Genomic DNA, 23,402 nt, shown 5'->3' with positions numbered 1-23,402 from the left:
GCCTTACTTGTCATGTTTCAATTAAGCTTCTAAGGCTAAGGAATGATCAACAAGGTATACCTATTAAGGTTAGAATCTTCTAGAGGTCATGGGATTGTTTTGGGTCAAGGTTAGGGTCACCAAGGTACCTCATTTACCTGTTCTTTGCTCCTTGATGCTCATGTCCTCTTATGTCTTCGGTCTTTAGCTTCCAAGGACTCAACCGACTACATGACACATGGACTCACGTGATTGACAAACAAGGTACACAAATCAGTGCACTAAGACATTTTTCTGGAATATTCTCGTACTCAATGTAACCGATCATGTTACCTTTTTTGAAAATGTCCCATTCTATCATAAAAATGAGTGTACTGTCGAAGCTCCGTTACCTAATGTATTTCCTTCAAATTTTGATGGAGTGTCACCACCACAAAAACATTTCATGCAAACATATTACAGAAAAAGGATAAAAGTCCAAGTATTACAGACTATTCATTATCGGTCTACACAATCGGCTACTGCAACTACTAAGGTTCTTAGTTCCTCTGAGTCTTCTGATGTTGCCAATGATTTACCTATTGCAGTCCAAAAAAGTAAACATTCGTGTGTTACTCATCCAACTTATAATTATGTCACCTTTAGCCACTTGTCCATAAATTATCTTAAGTTTGCTCTTACTATGTCTAATGCCTCCATTCCCAAGTCAGTCCAGGAGGTATTGTCAGATAAAATTTGAAAAAGAGCTATAAATGAAGAGATGGAAGCCATACACCCCAATGATACCTTGAAACTAACTAATATTCCATTGGGTAAGACTCCAGTCAAGTGTAGATTGGTTTACACTATAAAATTTCTATCTAATGGATTAATTGATCATTACAAAGCGAGGTTGATTGCCAAGGGGCATACTAAGGTTTATGGACACTTTTTCATCAGTGGTTGAACTTAATTTAGTTCTAATTGTTATATCAATAGTTGTTGATTATGATTGACCTCTCTTTCAGCTAGAAGTAAAGAATGCATTCCTGCATGGAGAATTGCTTGAAGAAGTATATATGGAGCAACCTCTTGGGTATGTTGCTTAGGGGAGAGTCATCTAATGTAAATTAAATAAGTCGATATATGGATTGGAGTAATCACTACGGGCCTAGTTTGAGAAGTTCAGTAGTATGGTGGTGTCATTTGGTTTAAAAAGGAGTAAAGGGGATCGCTCAGTTTTTTCAAAGCATCTACCTCTGACTATATAATACTTGTTGTGTATGTGGATGATATGACAGGTGATGATTTGGAAGGTATCGAAAAGTTGAAATCACATCTTCTAACTCAATTTCAAGTCAAAGACCTCGCTCTTCTTTGATGTTTTATTTCATTAAAGTGGCAAGATCGAGAGCTGTAATAAACCTTTGTCAAAGAAAATATGTTTGTGATTTGTTGGATGAGACAGGTATGTTGGATGCCAAACCGGTAGATGCACCAGTGGATTCTCAATTCAAACTTGAACCTGAAGAAGTAGAATTGTTAGGGAATCCTAGTATGTACAAAAGGCTCGTTGGGAAGATCATATATTTGACTATCACCAAACATGATATTGCTTTTTTGGTCAAAGTGGTTAATTAGTTTATGCAAAGTCCTAGAACACTACATCTAGCAACAACGATGAGGATCCTCACGTATTTAAAGCATTCACCTGATAAGGGTATTCTATACAGGTCTCATGGTCATCTCCAAGTAACTGGTTATCCAGATGCATATTATGTTAGGTCAAGATATAATAGGCAGTCCACTAATGGTTATTGCACCTCCCTAGGTGGTAATGTAGTCACCTGGAAAAGTAAGAAGCAAAACGTAATTACTAGGTCGGATGTTGAAGCTAAAGATAGGCCGATGGCTAACACAACTTGTAAACTTATCTAGCTGAAGTCTCTTCCTGAAGGGTTGGGGTTCATGGTTCAAGTTCTAATGCACTACGACAATCAAGCTATGATACATATTTCCAATAGTCCAGTGTTCCTTGAGAGAATGAAGCATATAGAGATTGATAGTCATTTTATCCAGGACAAGATACCTCAAAGGGAGATCCACACTCCTTATATCTCGTCTCGTGATCAAGTTGCAAATTTATTCACCAAAGCTCATGGAAAGTCTCAATTCAAAAAGCTTATCTCCGAGCTGGACATGCAAGATATCGATGCTCCAGCTCGAAGGGAAGTGTTAAATCTATAAAAACACTAGGATATATTGTTTTTATTTGTTAGTAGGCCTATTGGTTAGGGTTTTTGTAGTTTGGGGCCATGAACTACTTTTCAAGTCATTGCTTAAGAGTAGCATTTATGTAATTTCAACATATCGTTGGGAACCCTAATAAAATAAGAGGTTGGAACACGTGGGGGCTGAAGCAAGTCCAACAGCTCTCCTCTCTCTCTCTCTCCCCCAAGATCTTAAAATATAAATAAATAAATAAAAGCAAAAGAAAACTAAAGACAAGCTATAAAAATTTTTAAAATAATAATAATAATAATAGTAAAGGAAATTGGCCCATTTTTTGTGCACGTGTGAAGTGTGCAGGCGTGGGATATATCATGATTGTATCAATTCTCCTCGACTTGGAAAAACTCGGTTTCTTTGAGTTAATGGAAATGTACTTCTAATAGAGTTATAGGTTGATGCGTTTGAAATTGTCTACTAAGATGCAAGCATTGTCAGATCTTAATCGACCATCCACTTGACGAGAAACTTCTAATACCCTCCATAGCATGTAGAAACTAAAAATAGAATTCCTTGCTAGCCAAGATCTCTAAAATAGAAATATAAAAGAAATAAAATTCGAAACAAGCTAAAAAAGAAGGAAATTAGTCCTTTTTCGTGTGAACACGTGTGGAGCATGCACATGTGGGACGTAGCATGATTGCATCAATTCCCCCCAACTTGGAAAAGCTCCTCTACATTGCGTTAATAGCAATATACTCCTCATAGAGCTCTAGGTTGATCCGCTTGAAATCATCTACTACGATGTGTGTGTTGTCAGATCTTGGTCAACCCCTCCACCTAATGAGAAACTTTTGATGCCGTCCTTGGAGTGTGGAAACTAATTGATTGTCCAACACATCTCCAATGATTACTTCAAACTGGCGTGGTACCTTGGGTATCTGCATAGCTCATTCTTCTATGCTCTTGTCTTTATGATGTCCAAGATAAATTGTAAGATCTTCCAAATTGAAAATGGGGCTGACCTTCATTTCGACTGGAAGCTCAATCAAGCATATTATCACCTAGCTTTTTCAAAATACATTAAGGATTTGCTTTTCTGGAGTGGAGCTTGGTGTAAGAGCCTACAAGAAACCTCTCAGGTTTGAGCCATACCATGATCCTATCCCCTTCTTGAAATTGTGCAAAAACATTGTTGAACATTTGCGTGCACCTTGTAATTTTTGTTACTAAGGTGATTTTCCACCCGACTTCTTCATGTATCTCTTTAATATGCTATGCAAAATCCTCAATGTCCTAGCTCTATCTAGTCATAATAAGAACTAGGACTAAATCAATTGCTTATGAAGATCGCATACAAGTCACGATTTCAAAAGGAATCTCGTAATGTGATTCATGGTTCTAGGCAAACTCAGCTTGTGATAACACGATGTCCCACAAACTGATGTGATCAAATATCGAAGAAGATTCCCAAGATTGAGGTTGATGACCTTAGCTTATCCATCTGTTAGTGGATGATAAGCACTTGAGACTTAATTTAGTTCCCATCTTAGACCACAAAGTTTGCTCCAGTAGCTCATAAACTTAACATCATGATCAGATACAATTGTCTTGGGAACACCATGTAGACAAACCACCTCTTTGAAGAAACATTGGCATGTGTAGAGCATCTGATGTCTTCCTACAAGGGATGAAATTGGTCATCTTAAAAAGACCTATCAACAACAATGTAAATCTATGAATCATCTAGCATAGGCAGTGGAGCATACAGACCAATATTTCTCTTGCTACCTTTTCCTAGCTGACACACTTGACACTACTGAAGGATGATTCCAATATCTATCTACAAACTCAGCCAATAGAAGCGGTCATCAACTAAGGTTGTTGTTTTGTTGATTTCAAAGTGAATATTGAGGTCACCTGAACGAAGCTCTAACAAGGAGCTTTTTTATGAAGACAACCTCATATCATAGGATAAGTGTCCATCGTGCAGGTTGTATCGTGGGTGCTTGGTGCCTTAGACTGCAGAGAGCATCAAAAATACCTTCCCAAAATCATCATCTATTGCACCATCTCTTTTAAGTTCCTTGAACCCAGTGTTGTTAAAATCATTATCGTATCGCAAATCATAGTAAGAGTTGAATCATATCGAATCACAGATCATATAGTAAATCGTAAGATCTTTTTATGATTTCCCTAAAATTTTGAAACAATATATAAATATATAAATAAATCAGAAAAAATTAAAAACTCATCAATCATCCTTTTGCAATCAATATGCACCAAGTAATACCATCTCATGATAGTATTAAAGGATTCTTATCTTTCCTTTTTTGTCTTTCAAGAAATTTCCCTTAAAAATACAGAAGGATCCTCTAATCAGTTATGTTCTTGTTACCTTTCTTGAATGCAGAATCACGTTGGAAAAGCAGCATTTGATTCTGTAGGCTAACGAAAAAAGATATTTTGATATCTAACCATCATTCCACAATACATATGAGTCAAAATGATCATAACCATCCATAAAAACATCCAAAATAAGTCATATATCTATTTGGTAAGTAAGAAATCATTAAAGAAAAGCTCTATGATTTAATCTTGAAAAAAATAATATCATTTAAGCTCTTAGAAAGAACAAAATAAAATAATTTACCTTTTCTACAATTCTTTTTTCTTTCTGAAAAGTTTTTTTTTAACGGTTCTTAAAACCCCCACCAATAATTTAAAAATAAATAAAAAATAAAAAGGAAAGCCAAGTGAAGCTTAGAATAGAAGAGAACGAGTATACTTTGAATCGTAAATCGTAGGATTCAAATCACAGAATCATAGGATTCATATAAAAAGGGATTCAAGGTGGGATGCAAATCGTTTTACTTAAAATTGCAAATCATAAATTGTAAGATTTTGACAACACTGCTCGAACCCAACAATGGAGACTAAGGAGGTAGATAATAAATGCAATTTTCAGCCAAGGACATCTACTACCTTATTTTTTATGCCGGCTCGATGCTTCAAGTTGAATGTGTTCTTAATATAAGCACTCCACTTAATGTTGTGCTAAATTTCTTAGGGGAGTTCAAATAACACAACGCCTTGTGATCAGAATACAATACAAACTCCCAATGAATGAGGTAATGACGCCAACACCTAAAGGCCTATACAACAAGTCAACAACTTTAAACTCCACATTGTATGTAGAATACTTCTTTCATGCTTGCCTCATTGAGTTTTTTTACTAAAGAAGTCTATTTGATGTCCACCCTGATTGAGAATGCCTCTTATGCTTACATGGGATGCATCACAAGTAACCTCAAATACCTTCTCAAAATCAAGAAGCCTGAGAACTGGAGCTTCTATCATGTTTTGCTTGGTTTCTTGAAATGTCTTTGTTGCTGCTTTGGTCCACTCAAATAGACCAGCCTTAATATGTTTAGTAATGGCCGTTATGACAAAACTAATGTTCCAAATAAACATTCGATAAAACGTTGCTAGCACGTGAAATCCTAGCACCTTATAAATATTCATCGGAATAGCTCAATCAACAATAACCCTTATCTTGTCACGATTAGCCCTCACACCTTCTGCCGAAACAACAAACCCCATAAAGACCATGCTGAAACTCATGAATGTACACTTCTTTAAATTCATGTATAGCTTATCTTTGTATAATATTCTCATGGATCAAATGATCTTCTTGTGAACTACTATAAATAAAAATGAGGTTGTTGTCAAAGTACACGATAATGAACTTGCCTATAAATGGCCGCAAAAGCTGTGTCATCACCCGCATGAATGTACTAGGTACGTTTGTCAAGACAAAAGGCATGACTAGCCACTCAAACAATCCACCCTTTGTTTTAAAAGTGGTTTTCCATTCGTTCCCAAGATTAATTCTTATCTGGTGATACAAGCTTCGCAAATAAATCTTCGAAAAGATTGTAGCATTTGCCATCATGTCTAGGGTGTCATATAGGCATGGAATTGAAAAACGGTACTTTGCAATTATCTTGTTGATGGCGCGACTATCAATGCGCCATCAACACACCCACCAACTGCCATTCTTCTTTGGCATCGACAACGCTAGCACGACATGCAGGCTAAGGCTATCACTAATGGAATCCTTGGCCAACAATTCCTCCACCTGTGGACGAAGCTCCGCATGCTCTGCAGGATTCATTCGGTATCTTGGGCAATTTGGTAATGGTACTCTGACTACCAAATCAATCACATTATGAATGCCGCACACGGGTGGAAGCTCACCGGGTAGTTTGTTAGGGAGCAAATCCAAAGCTACGTGACTTTCCGTTATTGACTTTCCTCCATATATCATGTCATAATCAACATTGATTTTGCCACTTCGGGTTCGTCATCTCTCATAGGATTGAGTGACAAGCTTTCATTTGTACATGAAATTGTATGTATTCTTGCAACCCTTTTGAGTCACATCTTTGATTCTTTGTTGTATATCAATGGGCGCCCCAACAATATATGTGCGACGTAGAATGATATCACACCAAAGTGATTCTTTGTAACGACCTAAGGTGAAGCTCATAAGCACTACTTAGTCATAGGGATGAACGTGTCATTCACCCATACAATCCTGTAGAACTTAGGATGCTTTTGAGTCTTCAGCTTCAACTTGCCCATCGTACTTTGCGAGGCCATGTTCATACTATTGATTCCGCCAATAATGAGTTTGAAAGCCTTTCCACCACACGACACACTTATAGAAGATATCGAGCCTCGACTAGTCTTCTTAAGCCTCCTCTATTGGTGTTTGTTAAAATCTTCTTGATCACCAACAATGACACATTTTCCTTAAGGCCATCCATGCCTTCGTCAAGTTCCTTACCGTCAACCTCTGTATTACTTTTTTGTTCACCTTCCACTTGGTCTTCAACGAAGTTCTCTTTAAAGCATTCACTCTCTTATCCCTTGCAGAACTAGAAATTGAGAAAGGGACACTATCACATAATGTTCATGAGTACCACACTTGAAACAAGTGTTGGTCGACCTCCCTTGAGTTGTCGCAAGACTCGCAACAGGTTTTCCCTTCGTGCCAATGTTTCAGGAAAGAGAAATGGAGGCGGAGTTAGGACTAATTTTGTAATCTCTAGGAAAATTATTGTGGGGTGCAACTGGTTGCAAACACGTTATGGAGCCACTAGCAATAGGGAGAGTATATAGTCCCCTGGCTCAAGGGCTACTACACCTTGTCACCAACCCATGCTGCCGCACTTTTCAAGCCATCTGGTACGCTTCATCCACATTGTTGAGCAAAACAGTCACCAATTCTCTTTGAATGTCAAATCATAGTCCATTCCAATAATGTGCCACTTGTAGCTTTCCCATTCTATTAGGCAACAATGGATCATCAATTCATAACCACACAGTGTGCATTCCTCCGCAGTCAAAATGTCTTACTGCAACGTAAGCAGCTCTTGAAAGGAATTCTTCTTGTAAACCAATCTCAGAAACCTCTATTTCAATCTCTCCAAATTGTGAGGAGCTCTTGAAAGCCATAGCACTGCAAGTCTTTCCAATAGCATGCCACTAGTCTTTGGCTACGCGTTTAAGTTGCAAAGAATTAAAATATAGCTTGATGGCTTCTTCCATTTTATACTAGTAGAAATATTGTTGCATTGAGTTAAGCCAATAATTAAAAACCTTGGAATCCAGATTATCATCTTTATCTAGAATCCCAATCTTGACATGCTTAACAGGATCTGTAGTGCAAACATTTTACCCTCCTTCAATATAATTTGGATAGTCATGTCGGGGGTCGTTCGTTCCTCTTGTTCTTGGTTGCGCGTAGCAATATTGTTGGATCCTCTAGCCTGGCTCATACTCCTCGTAGAAGTTACCATTTCAGCCAGGTTGCCTTGGGTCAACATTCCTGCATTTCAGGTCTACCTCATAGCCATCTAAAAATGTTTGACGGCCTAGGTTGATTGTCTCTCTTGCCTCTTCAAGGATAGTAACCCATTCTTCTAGAGTATTTACTCTGGTCATGAAACGAGCCTCGATATTTGTCTAACCATTTTTGTGATTAAATCAACCACCTACTATAAGGTTGATACAGTCACATCCTGAGGTTCAATAGTCATCCTAGGATTGTTCCCTCTTCCGGTGCTCATATTATAGTAGATCTAGGCATAAAATGCAAGAATGGCTTTGGCTGGCTTCTTAGTTTTTTCTTCTTGAAAGGGAGAAAAGGAATAGTTTGGGATTAATGGGTTTTTTTTCTTCTTTTTTTTTTGGATTGGGGAATGGGGTAGGTTTTAGTAGGGTTGGGTTTATGACATGTTATTGGCTATTTACTGGTTGAACAATGGGGCAAGTTTTAGTACTATTTGGGTTAGAAATAGGGTGATGCCTAGGTGAGATGGAGGCAATATATGGTCTGTGGTGAAGAGCTGAAATAACTGGACAGTTTAGGGAACTGTTTCAAGGACATGTTTCGTTGAATATTTGGACATGATAAGATGGGAACGAGAATAGAAAAGAAAAAGAGAAGAGAGTCTCTTAAGAGCAGAACTTGCTGTGATATGAAAATAATGCAACTAGATCAAGGAAGAAACTAATCACAATGAAGTTTAATGTAACAGATTGAATGTTTGAATCACACGAGAAAAAATGCAATGACTATGAACAAGCTCAACAGTCCAATATTCTTATACAAGAGAACACCAATTAGTGAAACGAGAGAACTTGCTTATAGAAAATAACATTCAACTGTCTTATTCCATAGGGCCTATGCCTTATGAGTTAAAATGAATGTCTACAAGGTTTCCTCCTTTAGAATCCCTAGCATAATTTAAGGAATCTAACAATACAATTCCTTGCTAGCCAAGATCTCTAAAATAAGAAAAACCTTAAACATCAAAGTCTAATGGTACTTATGTCGTATTATAGAGATATTTTTCTTAACATTGAAATATGAAAAAAAGGAAATTAGAAACAAGCAAAAAAGGGAAATTTGGCCTTTTTCTTGTGTACACGTGTGGAGTGTACAAGTGTGGAAGGTGGCGTGATTGCATGATGCGCTCATTTAGATCCATGCATATGGTGGATAATTGGGTGCGACATGTGTTTGGCTGATGAATGATCTTATTTGACACAGGCGTGCCACAAAAAACTATGATGCTCTGAAAGAGCATAGTGGTTCATAAACATTCACTAATTGTACACCAATTGTATACATAGCATGTATGTAACTTATCTTTAACTTATAGGGCTAGCCTTGATGCACTCATTTAGGTCCATGCGTAGGGTGGATAATTGGGTGTGGCATGCGCTTGGACGATGAATGAACTTATTTAAGGCGTGCTGCAAAAAATTCCGATGCTCTGAAAGAGCATGGTGGTTCATAAACATACACTTACTAATTATACGCCAATTGTACATATAGGCAGAGCATATATGTAACGTATCTTTAACTTATAGGGCCAGCCTAACAGGTGACAACGAGGGACAGGTGATGCAGGACAATTAACCACTTGCTCTAAAAGCTCGAACTGTTAGAGCATGGCGAATCAATCCCTTTATCCCAAAGCCTAGGCCCCACATCTCATGGGTTAGGACCTCGGCCGAACCCCCCTCATGGGCCCCAAATCACATGGGTACCGCCTCACACGAGCCACCCACCTCACATGGGTGGGGCCCACCTCACACGGGGCACCTACCCCGAGTGTGCCCCTACATCTCATAGGCAACCCCACTTGAGCCCGGTGTGAAAATGCCCTTGCATTAATCACCCCCGGTGAGGAGTCAAATACGAGACCTCCCGCTTTGATACCAATTTGATGCAGGACAATTAACCACTTGCTCTAAAAGCTCGAACTGTTAGAGCATGGCGAATCGATCCCCTTATCTCATAGCCCAAGCCCCACATCTCATGGGTTAAGACCTCGGCCAAACCCCCCTCGTGGGCCTCAAATCACATGGGTACCGCCTCACACGAGCCACCCGCCTCACACGGGTGGGACCCGCTGTTGAAGTGATAAAGTCCCTTGATATACATTGAAACACCACACTCTGACAGCTTAAGCTTTTGGAGTAAATGGTTGTTTGATATGGTATCAAAGCGGAAGGTCCAATGTTCGAATCTCGAGAGCAGCAAATATGCCTCACTAATACATTATTCTCCCACGGGGGGTCAGGAAAATCAGGTCCGGCCTAGGGACCAGGAAATTAAGCCCGGCCTATTTATGGTGTGAGTGTCCCTCCACCTTCATCAATATGTTCCCGTGCGGAGTTCCCACCTCGCACGTGCAGGGGGGTGTTGAAGTGATAAAGTCCCTTGATATACATTGATACACCACACTCTGACAGCTTAAGCTTTTGGAGTAAATGGTTGTTTGACACCTGCCTCACACGGGCCACCCACCTCGAGTGTGCCCCTGCATCCCATAGGCAACCCCACTCGAGCCCGGTATGAAAATGCCCCCGCATTAATCACCCCTGGTGAGTCTCGAACACGAGACCTCCCGCTCTGATACCAATTTGATGCAGGACAATTAACCACTTACTCTAAAAGTGCGAACTGTTAGAGCATGGTGAATCAATCCCTTTATCTCATAGCCCAGGCCTCACATCTCATGGGTTAGGACCTCAGCCGAACCCCCCTCGTGGGCCCCAAATCACATGGGTACTGCCTCGCATGAGCCACTCGCCTCACACGGGCTGCCCACCCCGAGTGTGCCCTTACATCCCACAGGCAACCCCACTCGAGCCTGGTATGAAAATGCCCCTGCATTAACAGGGCTAGGGTCGGGGTCCTCTTTAGTCCGTTAGGGCTTGGGTCAGGCCAAGGTCAAGGTTCAGGGGGGCACACCACCATTCCAACCACAAGTAACCAATAGAAAATAACGGGTACAAAAATTATTTTCCTTCTCTTTTTCTTTTTCTTCTTCTTCTTCTTCTTCTTTTTTTTTTGTCTTTTTGAAACACAAGGTCGTGGCCATTCTATTTCACATGCATATGGGCTTTGGAACTGTTAAAGTCGCTTGATATACACATTGATACACCATCCTCTAAATGGCTCGAGCTTTTAGAGCAAGTGGTTGTTTAACATGGTATCAGAGTGGAAGGTCAAGTGTTCAAATCCCAAGGGCAGCAAATATGTCTCTATAATATATTCTCCCACGGGGGCCTAAGAAAATCAATCTTGGCCTTTTTATGGTGTGAATGTCCCTCCACCTTTGCCCAGTATGTTCCTGTGCAGAGCTCCACCCCGCACGGGCAGGGCAGTGTTAAAGTCCCTTGACATACACGTTGATACACCATCCTCTAACGGCTCGAGCATTTAGAGCAAGTGGTTGTTTGACAAGAACATCACATACAATGTTTCCTTGATGGAATGCTATTATACTATTCACTTACTATGTGAGCATCAGATCCAGATTTCAGTGATGGAAAAATTAGGTGGAAGATCTCTTTAGCCGTTGTGAAGCCACTGTTTTCTCTGGTATCAGGTGGACAAGAGCAAGCAAACATTGAATACATGAGCCATTGGTCCAGTTTGTTTTCAGCATCCTGAGACTGATGAGCCTTCCCGCCTAACTCTATGGGAGTAATATGTGCAAGCCGCTGCATAACTTCCAACCTGACAGATTTGAAAAATAAACTTCAATGCACAGAAAATTAATCTGCAAGGTTTTGTATTGATCAAATTCATGCATAAATCAGTTAATTGGCATTTTATCAACTGGACTAATGGTGAGGATATGAATATTGTGTGATTAGTTAGTTAAAGAACCTGCAATTATTCAATATAAAAACTAACAACCATATATTAGCACTCACGGCTACAAAAGACATAAAAGCAAGCAACCCTCCCTACTAAAACAGGGAGGTGGGGGGGATTGATGTCGATTCAACAAACAACAAGTCCTACAAATGCACATAAAGTTTAGTCCTTGCCTTGCTTCCTGCACGGAATTTGGGCAAAGTTCACCCGCATATTTGACAAGCTCACTAAGACAACGGGCCCATCTGTTCTTATCATTGTTCTCCAGAATGGATTGGAGGGTCACATCAGGAGGGACTACATCAGACTCACGCCTCAAATCAAATGGACGGCCTGAATCCCAATAGCAACTCTGAACAATGTCATCCTGTAAAAGTAACATGAACAAATTTCAAGTTCACATATGCTCAGAATTTGGAAAATTCCCCTTCCCCACCACGCTGCTCGGACTACAACGGAGAGAAGACAAGACAAGAAAATAAGAAGAAAATATGTTAAGAATGTTAAGTGAGCAATGCCAGTTCAAACAGTTTATCACACACCTAGATATACATGAGTTTCTACGGAGGCACGGCAGGAGTGCTTCAGATCTGGACTATGTCTGGAGGACCACACCATAAAATGTTCTGGCCAAAAAGACATGCCAATTGGACAATCCTAGTTGCTCAACTTGAGAAAAACATGTTCTAATCGATGGATAGTATAATCTAATCAGCCTTACTTTTGCTTTCTGGACAATCAGTCTGGATCTAGAAGACATCTGCCATGAGTCCCACAGTAACTTGTGTGTATTAAGCTGTGTGAAATTAGCATTCTTCAAGTATATAAATTCAAACTCACCCCATTTTCTTCCAGAACATCAATGATAAGTATTGGTTCCACTTCATTTTTCCAGTTATGATCAGAGCGTTCACTTATTGAGAGGTCTCTTATATCATTTCTTAAAGCCCGAACACAACGCAATAATTCTAATGCCGTATGCCTTATCTGAACATCCACAGAACTAAGGAAGATAAGCCCAACAGCGTCCATCTCTGACGTGCGAAATTCTATCGTTTCCCCTGATTGAGGGAAAGGTGACACCTTGGAAGGTGTATCATTGCCTTGGTTTGGCTGCTTTGCATTTTGAGTATCATAAGTTAACCTCTCATCAGATAAACAAGCCCTCCACAGGCGCATTAGTTCCACAAGGCGCCCCAAAGAATTTTGAATGAGAAGAGGAAATTCGTCAGGAAGCCGCAGAATGAAGTTGGCCATCCCTTTCATCACTGCAAAACGACGGTGGGGGAGATATCTTACAATCCGATTCAGCACCTGCACTGCTTCTTCACGGACACCAGGATCAAGACTAATTCCATGTTGAGGAATGATTTCTGTGATCTTATCACTCCGTCCTACTTCTTCAATCAGATATGGTATGCACTTCAGAACTGACCTGAAGAGAGATACTTGAGATTTTTCCTTGGTGACAGCATCTGGAAAAGGGCATTACATTTCATATTTGTCACCACAAGTACAGGCATGGCTCACACACAGCAGTGCCTCGAAAAAAAAAAAATATATATATATATATATAGGAACCCGGAATCACAAGTCACAATGTTTTCTGTAAACCAACAACGAAATATAGCATTAAGGTCTACCACCAGAGCATGGTTGGTCTGGCTTCCCAAGCACACTTAATGCGCTGGGTGTTTGGGATGACAGGTAAAGCCTCTAGTATTTCCCACCTTTTCCACCCTAATCCAGGTAAGGTTCAAAGTAAAATGGTGAGTGGTCCAAATTTAAAAGGAATAACTAAATCAGATGGTTAGGATTGACTAGTCTAAAATTTAAACACAAAACGTATGCTTGAATTGCTTAGTCTAAAATCATCCACTAATTACATTGCTAAGGTGAAAAGAAAGGAGAATTGTTTTTAATGGTTTTGCTGTTTTTTTTTTTTTTCTTAATGATTGCATGATTAAATGAATAAGTATAAAAGTAGGTTTCTGTATAATGTATTATAATATATGAATCATATGTATTTCAGTAGTGTGAACCTTGGTTGTTGTTATGTAGTACTACATCAACAATTGAAGAACATCAGTAGTGGATTAGTGGGGGTGTGGTACTCTTTACTATATTCTATACCTAATTGCCTATGGTTCATAGATTGATACATGAACTCGTGAAGATAGTTGAAGTTGATAGATTCATATATCTTATTGATTTATGAGATACATTAAAAATTTACAGCCAATGACTCAGCAACGCCGCTTGTAACAGGTGAACATGATAGACAACATTATTAGCAAAGAATAGTCAACACACCATTAAATACATGTCCAAAACACACACACACACACACACACACACACACACACACACAGATTCCTGTATTTCTCATTTTCCCTTTTTTTATGATATTTTTCCATAATTTTTTGCTTAAAAAGAAATAAGACATGCAAGACAATATCGTCCGATATGGGCCTATACCAATACATGACGCCTATATCATATTGTATGTCAGCTCGGCCAATACGCCCCCAATATTGATATTCAGGATCATGATTGATACAGTATTAATATATGCACGACGCACAAGTCTTAACTAGAGCGTAACTTATGAGAAATCAAGAGAAAATTAGGTACAAGAACCTATACTCAATCATCTCACTTAGAAAGATATATCAGATAAGAAAATGGCACAATGCAAAAGAACAAAGGTCTTTCAGACAGGGGAACTCATGTAGGATGAACGATACGGAGATTTCCTGGGGAAGTTCCAAACCAGATGGATGGAGCCTTATGAAATAGTTGCTGTAACAATGGGACTGTCTGACTCTGGGCAGCTAAGTTGGTATGGTAGAACTGCTGCGCCTATTTAATCAGGTTCAGAGAGAAGCCAACTCTATTGCCATTCTCCTGTGGAGGAAAGAGTCCATAGAGGACATCTTTGTATGAGGGACATTTAAACATTGCCTTGATGGATTGTATTTCTATATTTTTTGCATTAAGTTATTCATAAAAAAAATTTAAAAAAAAAAAAAAAACCTACTTAATTGATATATCTGTAAGTTGTTGCTTTTTTGGAATCTATCAAACCCAATACAAGATTCAGATCATCAGACTCTTACGACTGATAAACCAGAAAAACAAAAAAAAAAAATGAACGAAACAAAAGGTGACATTACCGGTCGTAGCCTTGGAAGAAGAAGTAAGAAGAGCTTGACTATAGGTTCTGTGGCAATTCTTTAGGATCGGCTCAATTGCAATTTTTACTTTTGGAAGATGGTGGCCAATATCAGATCCTGCCAAATCAAATTGGTCTTGAGATGAAAATTGGGTACTAAAGGGGACAAAAATATCATTTAGAATATATATGTATAGAGAGAGATAGAGATAGAGAGAGAAAGAGCAGGAAAAAAAATGTAAACAACAATTAAATGTGAGGTTTTTAAGAATGATGATTCATCACCTCGGAAGAGTTCCAGACCAGCACACTGACCCGAAGGAGACATGACAATCTCAAGCAAAGCACGTAGCCCAATAACCTTTGCTTCACTTGAACTGTCTTGCCTTAGCAACTCTAGTATCATGTGATTCATGGAAAAATCTAGGTTACTTTCTGCTATAGTTACACAGAACTCGACAAGTTTATCATGCTGGGCATCCTGAGTTAACAGGCCTTTCTTCAAAAAGGTTAGCAATTGTGAGGTTACACTGTCTAGATAATCCCAAACACGATTTCTGGGTTGGTAATCTGCGTAAACACTTAAGTAAAATCTCACAACACGATGAAGACAGTCCAAGGCCATAGAGCGGTGGTTCTTGTCCTGCATGACATAACAAGATTGTGTAACCCAACTAAATAAACAAAGAACGGCTGAAGATGAAAGAAAATCAATTCCTGTCCTTGGTGAACTGTGATGAAGATGAAGATTAACAGAACAAGAAAGAATTGTTAATTTGAAATTTTGTCTCAGCCAATTGCAGCTCAAATGAGGCATAACAGACAGATCATACTTACTCTGAGGTGCTTGTACAGATACTCCATATGAGGGCCAAAGTTATTGTTGAACGTTTGAGGATCACCAAGACAAAGAAGAAGAGTCACCAAAGGGTAGGCAACCTGGGGGAAAAGTTTCTTGTTGAGGAAAAAATTTGCAAAGTTGTCAACATGAACCTAAAACTGAAAAAAATTAAAAATTAAAAAAAAAAAAAATTAAATGAAAGGAAATCTAGAGAACAAGCTTAGCTAACACAAGATGCAAAATAAAATGGCTGGAAAAACCTTTTTGAGAACTAATTCCAGATTTAAGAAAAATTTCCTATACTGAACCCATGGAAACACTACATCATCCAAATGAATGAAGCTAGGAACCTCAATTCTTTAGAAATTCCCAATACTTCAACAATTTGCAGATTTCTTTTAATTACTATATAATCCAGAACTACTGTAACAGATGCAAAAGGATTATCTACCCTGTCGAAGAGAGCAAATGATAGATCACCATTTCCATATCTACTTGGGGTAGTAAAATAAGAGCTTATTGCACTGCCTACCACTTTCAGTGAATAGCAAAAATATTACATGATCCATATGCTTTAGTCATAGAACATCAGCACTGGGATTATAAATATTCATAAAAGAAATTATGGAAGAAAAAAGTTTTCTTTTCTTTTCTTTTTTTAAAAGTTAAATCAATATCTGAGTCAGAATGTATAAGCTGTAAACTTATTCTCCCCAACCCAGGGAACGCAGTGCCCGGAGCGGAGGTCACTCAGTTACCAGAGCGAAGATTTGGATTTCGTATATCGATGAATATACTGGCTGAGGTGTGTTCATGATAGAAATCCCAACTGAGACGGACCAGGGATTGAACCCTGGATCACTCACACACACTACACTATCTCTACCAGCTCATCTAATGAGTGGGAGAGGGAAAAGGCGGTTATCAAAATCTAGCTTAAAAAGAAATGACGTAAGATTTGTTTATGACGAATAGGGGAACTGTAATAATAAAAAAAAAAAAATTTAAAAATTAAAAAAAGACCAAGCAAGATAAGGGTTTGTCAGGAAATCTAATCCAGCGTCCAGACAAATTAGGCAGAAATACTACAGATTCAGTAGGATATTTGGAAGAAGATAAACAAAAGAAAAGAAATATTACCAATTAGTTAGATGTTAGAGATAATAATAAGTAATAATACTAATTATAAGGGAATGGAACAAATAAAATGCTTTTGGAGTTATATATTGGAGGAAATATTATTGTATTTGAATGCTATTGATTAAAGAAATGATAATATTTAATTGAAAGAACCACTGAATGTCCTAAGATTGGTCTAAGATAATAGTATTCATAAATTAAGGAGCTTATGTATCGAATCAAGGAAAGCACATTCTTGAGACATAATGTTCCTTACTTGTAACTGCTTCTTTTAAATTGTTTACATAGAAAGGTAATCGAAGGCTGCACTGCTGTTTTTATGTTATGTTAAGAGTACTTGCAGAACACTTTAACATTCTCCTATGCATTATCCCAAAACATGAATGGAATACATCAGCATTTTGCTGTCTTGCATGATGTTAAAGCCAAAGAAGAACTCGACTAAGGGTGCTCAATAGATGAACTGCAGCATCTGTTAAATACATACAGTAACATCTAACATACTATGGAAGAAAATGGAATTGAATTGCATTCGATGCAGATCAAATCCCATTCAGCGTAAGAGATTCATTCCCCTCCAAAGGCCTAAACCCAAACTCACACAAGTGAAAAACAAGTTAGTACTAATTATAATCTTCTCTACTACATATAATGAGAGACAAGACAGTCACAGCGGCAAAAAAATTGTAAGCAGATTGTCTTTTGAATGGCTAAAACTATGCTGAAAGACATGAAAAGGGTTTTAAACAAAAAGAAAGGGCGTTTAGGTAATTTGCACCAAAGGAAGAGGGTTATAAACTATTTCACGTGATACCACAGAAGAATGTGATGGTTGATACACGGGCACTTAGAAATTGAACATGTGGTAGATAATGAAGCATGTTGCAACTGTTGCCCAATAGTGCCAAGTAGGCTGTCAACAGGCCAAGGTCCATCATCCATACCCAGCCCGTGAAGTTAAACTCAATGTTTTAAATATCGTTATCTTGTAATGTATCACGCCCTTGGGATACGGATAAATATCGGTTCTCGCACGGGATATATCGGTTGGATCGCGTAATGTATTGTTGTTGGTGGGAATCATGGGAACATTGGGAAATTGGTCGAATGTTTCAATGAAACTTCAGGGATTGTTGTAAAAGACATCAATACACACTTAGAAATAAAAACATTACCAAAAAAAAAAGTGCATATAATAGGGGTTTCCTTTGTATGGGGTCCTAATATATGTGCTTTCCAATTGAACTAATGCAAGTATATTCAAAATCTATTCATATAATTTATAAACATAAGAGGACATGTATGGAAACACAAGCAATACATTCAAAAGCAAAAGAAGAATCACTAGATCAAAGTTACATACACGTTTAATTTTGTGTTTGGATACAAAGATTGCAAATGATTTGTGAGAAATTGACAAATTTTGTTTTTTTTCTCAATTTTCCACAATTTGACCCATCTCCCCCAAATCTTGAAATCGAAGTTCCAAATCCATAATTTTTTTATGGAAAACATGAAGAATCATAAATTTGTAACCAATTGACATTGGTTTAACGTGATTTACAACAAAAACATTGATCGAAAATTGAAAATGCTCATTGGATCAAATAGTTGGGATATATCAGCACTGCCTGTGTGTTTCGTATCGCATAGGTGGGATACAAGATATATCGTGGGATTTATCGGCTGATATCGTCGATATTTAAAACATTGGTTAAACCTAGGCCCCAACCAGGCCCAAACACATGACCGGCCAAAACAAACAGGTTTGAGCCCTGCCTATAATGATCATGCACAACCCAGGCCCAAGTACCAAATTTGTGTAAGACAAGGCCATTCATTAACTATGCCCCATCATGCATGATATATGACAAAAATGCCCTTGAAAATCTAAACGGGCTTGGCTGGGCCAGGTTGACAGGTTCTTAAACAAAGCCTGAGCCCGGCCCTCGGGCCTGGTATTCCAACGCAAGCATGGCCAGAAGCGGGCCAGGCCCGAAAGCCTGACAAGCTAGCCTGGCAACAACCCTAGTGCCAAGCGTTTCAGCTTGGCAAAGGGCATAAAGCAGTAAACAAAACACTGGCCTGTACACTGTTACTAGTGTCGAATGGACCATGGGAAGGCCTTAGCATGGATTTTCTTGGGCTTACCAAAAACGCAACATGGTTGCTATTCCATTTGAGTTCTGGTCGATCAATTCTGCAAGATGGCCAATTTCATCCAATGCAAGAAGAATTCAGATGCCAGGCATATCACAAACCTCTTCTTCAAGGAAGTGGTCCAACTATAAGGTGTTCCTAAGACCACTGTGTTGAAGTGTGTACAATGTACGAAGAAACAGCTATATTGAAACAATCAACCGAAGCGTCAAAAAATTACAGCAGCGCATGGGTGATCGCAATTCACATCAACATGCAAGATATCATTCTATCCCGGGCTGAATTCGCCTACAATTCCTCTGCCAACCATACAAAAGGGTTATCCCCTTCCGAAATTGTTGGTGTGCTTAAGTGTAACGTCTCGAAAAAAAAAATCCATACAAAGACCCGAGTTCCACCTCAGGCAGAAATCGCTTAGGACCAAATCCTTTAGGAATTAGACAAAAATTAATCAAGTGCTAAACTAAATTATCTGTGAAATTAGCTTGAACCACTTTAAATACGAACTGCAAGACCCAAACCGTGTAGAATCATTGACGCTACATTACCCTGAAACTTAGAATCAATCTCAAAACTCGGTTGCTCTCGGGAGCACACCAAAACTCCGTATCGGACCTGTACCGTACGTCGAAAGTCCGATTACCGCGAGACTATACGAATATGAACACCTTACTGGGCTTGACGACCATCTCGGAAATCAAGTCCAAATAGTATCCAGAAACGCACAACTTTAGCCCGGAGCAAAGTGTGTGAGAAACGCGAATATCCTTAAAAAATGTACTCAGATTTAAGTAAACTGGACCGTTCGCTTACGAGCCAATTCTAAGGTTTCAGACCGTCAGAATCTGACCCAAATACACCCTCGGATCAGGAAAAATTTCATACGCAAGTCAGTATACTTGTGGCCCTGATCAAGTGGCGATGACCATTGAACTGAAACTAGTCCTCTGCGGTCGTTCCGTAAATCCAATCGGACCGAAAACTTAACCTGACCTAGATCCAATGTCAGGGAACTTTCCCTAGATCGTATGCAGAAAAGGGGCCTCCAGATGTGCTCTGTTAGACCAAAACAGTCACTCTTTGGCTATAACCTAAGTATACCAAGGCCTTAGGGCCATTCCCTTCAGTTCTAGGCCTATATAAGGGCCTTTACCCACCCCTATCTCATTCCATACGAATTCTAAACCCTAAGAGAGAAAAGAGAGAGAAAGTGAAGGAGAAAGTGGAGAAGTAAGAGAGCGAGTGTGAGATAGTTCCTGGGATTCGATCCCACTACTCCACGTACGTAACTACCGCTTCCGTGTCGCTATACCAAAGATTCTGATTCCGTTCTTAGGTAAGAAACCCTAACCCTAACCTGTTTTAGGAATTCAAATACATAGATCGGTGAAATAGCTAACCCATTTTATTGATTAGGTATTCAAGTCTAGTTTACAAGGCAAGAGTGTTCAACCTGAATCCGTTACGAGTTTACCGGCGAAAGGTGCGGACTATAAACGTTTAGGTTATGGTTTTTAAGGCTGTCAATGTCGGTTAATGATTTGTAACTGAATTGGTTGCCATTTCTTATGCTAGATACGATGTTTCCCTCGCTTTACAGATATATATGAACTATGTTGAATATAGTGTAATTCATGTGTTTGTAAAAATGTTTGAATGCGTATGGAATTTGGATTCGTGCTTACCATGATTATCCGTCTTGGATATATGATTGTTTTATATGTGACAACTCCTGGGTGAAAGGATTTGCCCTAATACATGTTATGACCAACATACGTCATGTATGTTGAAGTGTGTAGTCTAAGTGTTTGTAAAAATGTTTGAATGGGTATGGAATTTGGATTCGTGCTTGCCATGATTAACCTTCATGGATATATGATTGTTGTATATGTGACAACTCCTTAGTGAAAGGATTTGCCCTAATACATGTTATGACCAACATACGTCATGTATGTTGAAGTGTGCAATCTAAGTGTTTGTAAAAATGTTTGAATGAGTATGGAATTATGATTTGTGCTTGCTATGATTATTGATTGCTAATACATGATTGTTGTATACGTGGCTACTCTTGCGAAAGGACTAGCTATAGTATGTGCTTTTAACGAATTTATTACCTATATGCAATATGTGTGGTCGAAGTGTTTGATAAAATGCCTGAATGAGAAAATGCTTGATGTAACGTACTTACTGAGGGTGTTGAGATAGGATTCTCAATTCCCTTATATATAGTTACAGATTCCTTTATGCAACCTATCTTACTACTATGTGATTTGCAGATGAATGCCTATGTACGATGACATGTGTGGTATGTTTGTTGAAATGCTCAAATGGGATTTATGTTTAGATTTGGTTGTCACATGCTATCATGGAATATCACATGTGGATGCTACGATGTAGTCCAAGCAATCAGTAATGGTTTACGATCGGTGGTCGTACTGCTTAGCCACAATGGATACGCCTGATGAATCCGAGTCGTACGCTATTTGTCAATAGTGGTTATGCCACGTGGAATGCTTACGCACTCCATGTCGATCAAGTCAATGTACGGTCATACCAATCGAGCTTGTCAAGTAACCCGATTGGCCCAATGTATGTTCACCATGTATGGACGCTACTACTTGAATCTAAGGTACCAAACTTACCAGCGAAAGGCCCGTTTAACCTTGGTACCTCGATCCACTAAAACTCATGAGCCGGGCATAGTGGTATGGGACACCGTGGTCGAGTTGTCGGCCTATGCTGGGGGCGACGAGCCTCCCCGTAGTGTCCAATGAGCAACCCAGACTCGTGAGCCGAATACGGTGGTATGGGACACTGTATTCGAGCTGTCGGCCTACGATCAAGTGACGAGCCCGTAGTGACCTCGAGTATACTCTAAAACTACGTTAAGGCGACGAGCTTTTCCGTAGTGACCTCGAGTATAAACCAGACCTGCGCTGAGGTGACGAGCAGCTCCATAGCTACTTGGAACTGTTCTTCATATGTGATTAACTATGATTGACGACCCTAGATGGATCAATGTTTGGATAAATGATATGAAGGGAGGTACCTTAGCTTCCCAATCCTGCTGTATGAATATGCCTAATTAAGAACTTGACTAATCACGATCATGCACCGCACTGCATGTGCTTTAGCGAGGAAGCGCACGTTTCGGGAGGATGCCATGCGCGAACGTGAGATGAAGTCACTGAGGGAGTGTAGGCGAGGGCATGCATCATTATCGTATACCATTCTTGCATTAACAAGAGTAATCTAGGACATGATTGTTGTACTGCTTTATCATTACTGCTTGACTGAATTGATAACATGTTAACCTTTGCCTTATAGTTCCACTGAGTTGATCACTTACTCTCACTCTGGGACGGTGTTTTAAAACACCAACCAGACTCTTTCTTAGTTGCAGATAATGGCGCAACTTATGAAGCGGAGCCTGATTTTTATGACGACGACGAGAGTTCTCGTATATGCAGTATTCTGGCGGGTTCATGTAGGCCACATTCTAATCGTCGGGGCTATAGGGATTTCATGATGTAGACGGACCTACACATTTTGATATTTTGTATTTTGAAACGATACATGTAATTGTTAACCTGGAACATGATTATACTCTGGAGACACACCACCACTTATATGTTTTATACATACCTATCATGATCTTCCGCTTGCGTAATTTAACTGTCTCTGGGATATTATATGCTGATTTGGTATAATCTCACTCATGTTTAGTGCACTAACACGGACAACATTTAATCATCATTATCCATGTTGCATAGGTGATGCGTTGGAACTTAGGAGTTGAACTTTTGCTCAACCCCCGATTTTCAAGGCGTTACATTAAGCCTCAATAACTTATGGATCTATCCTGTTATTGACTACTACCAGACCATGCCAAGATGTTGAGGATTTTGAGCAACACATCAAGGGGATACATGAGAATGTCAAGGGTAAGATTGTACAAAGCAATGAAAATTGTAAGAGATACACTTTTACAAGATGACACTTCGCACAATTCAAGGAGGGTGACGAGGTGATGGTTTGTCTTAAGCCTAAACTGTTTCCTACAGGATCATATGACAAGCTACATTCTAAGAATGCGGGTCCTTGCTATGTTAAGAATAGACTACAAGAAAAAGCATATGTCGTTGAGC

At 39.2% G+C, this 23,402-nt stretch overlaps 1 protein-coding gene across 5 annotated transcripts in view; it reads right to left on the bottom strand.

Moving 5' to 3' along the window:
- Nucleotides 1-23,402, bottom strand: part of LOC131243018 (uncharacterized) — a 100,237-nt gene that overhangs the window by 38,363 nt on the left and 38,472 nt on the right. For 4 of the 5 annotated variants that reach the window (XM_058242070.1, XM_058242071.1, XM_058242073.1 and 1 more), the window contains 6 exons: nucleotides 15,951-16,052; nucleotides 15,399-15,756; nucleotides 15,115-15,231; nucleotides 12,779-13,413; nucleotides 12,112-12,305; nucleotides 11,572-11,794 (listed from right to left, as the gene is read on the bottom strand). In XM_058242070.1, coding sequence (XP_058098053.1) covers nucleotides 11,572-11,794; nucleotides 12,112-12,305; nucleotides 12,779-13,413; nucleotides 15,115-15,231; nucleotides 15,399-15,756; nucleotides 15,951-16,052 — 1,629 coding nt within the window. The remainder of the gene's footprint in view (nucleotides 1-11,571; nucleotides 11,795-12,111; nucleotides 12,306-12,778; nucleotides 13,414-15,114; nucleotides 15,232-15,398; nucleotides 15,757-15,950; nucleotides 16,053-23,402) is intronic. The other variant, XM_058242072.1, reaches the window with a different exon arrangement.

This window comes from Magnolia sinica, chromosome 4, assembly GCF_029962835.1.
Source record: "Magnolia sinica isolate HGM2019 chromosome 4, MsV1, whole genome shotgun sequence".
NCBI lineage: Eukaryota > Viridiplantae > Streptophyta > Magnoliopsida > Magnoliales > Magnoliaceae > Magnolia > Magnolia sinica.
This window is presented reverse-complemented; position numbering and strand designations above follow the sequence as displayed.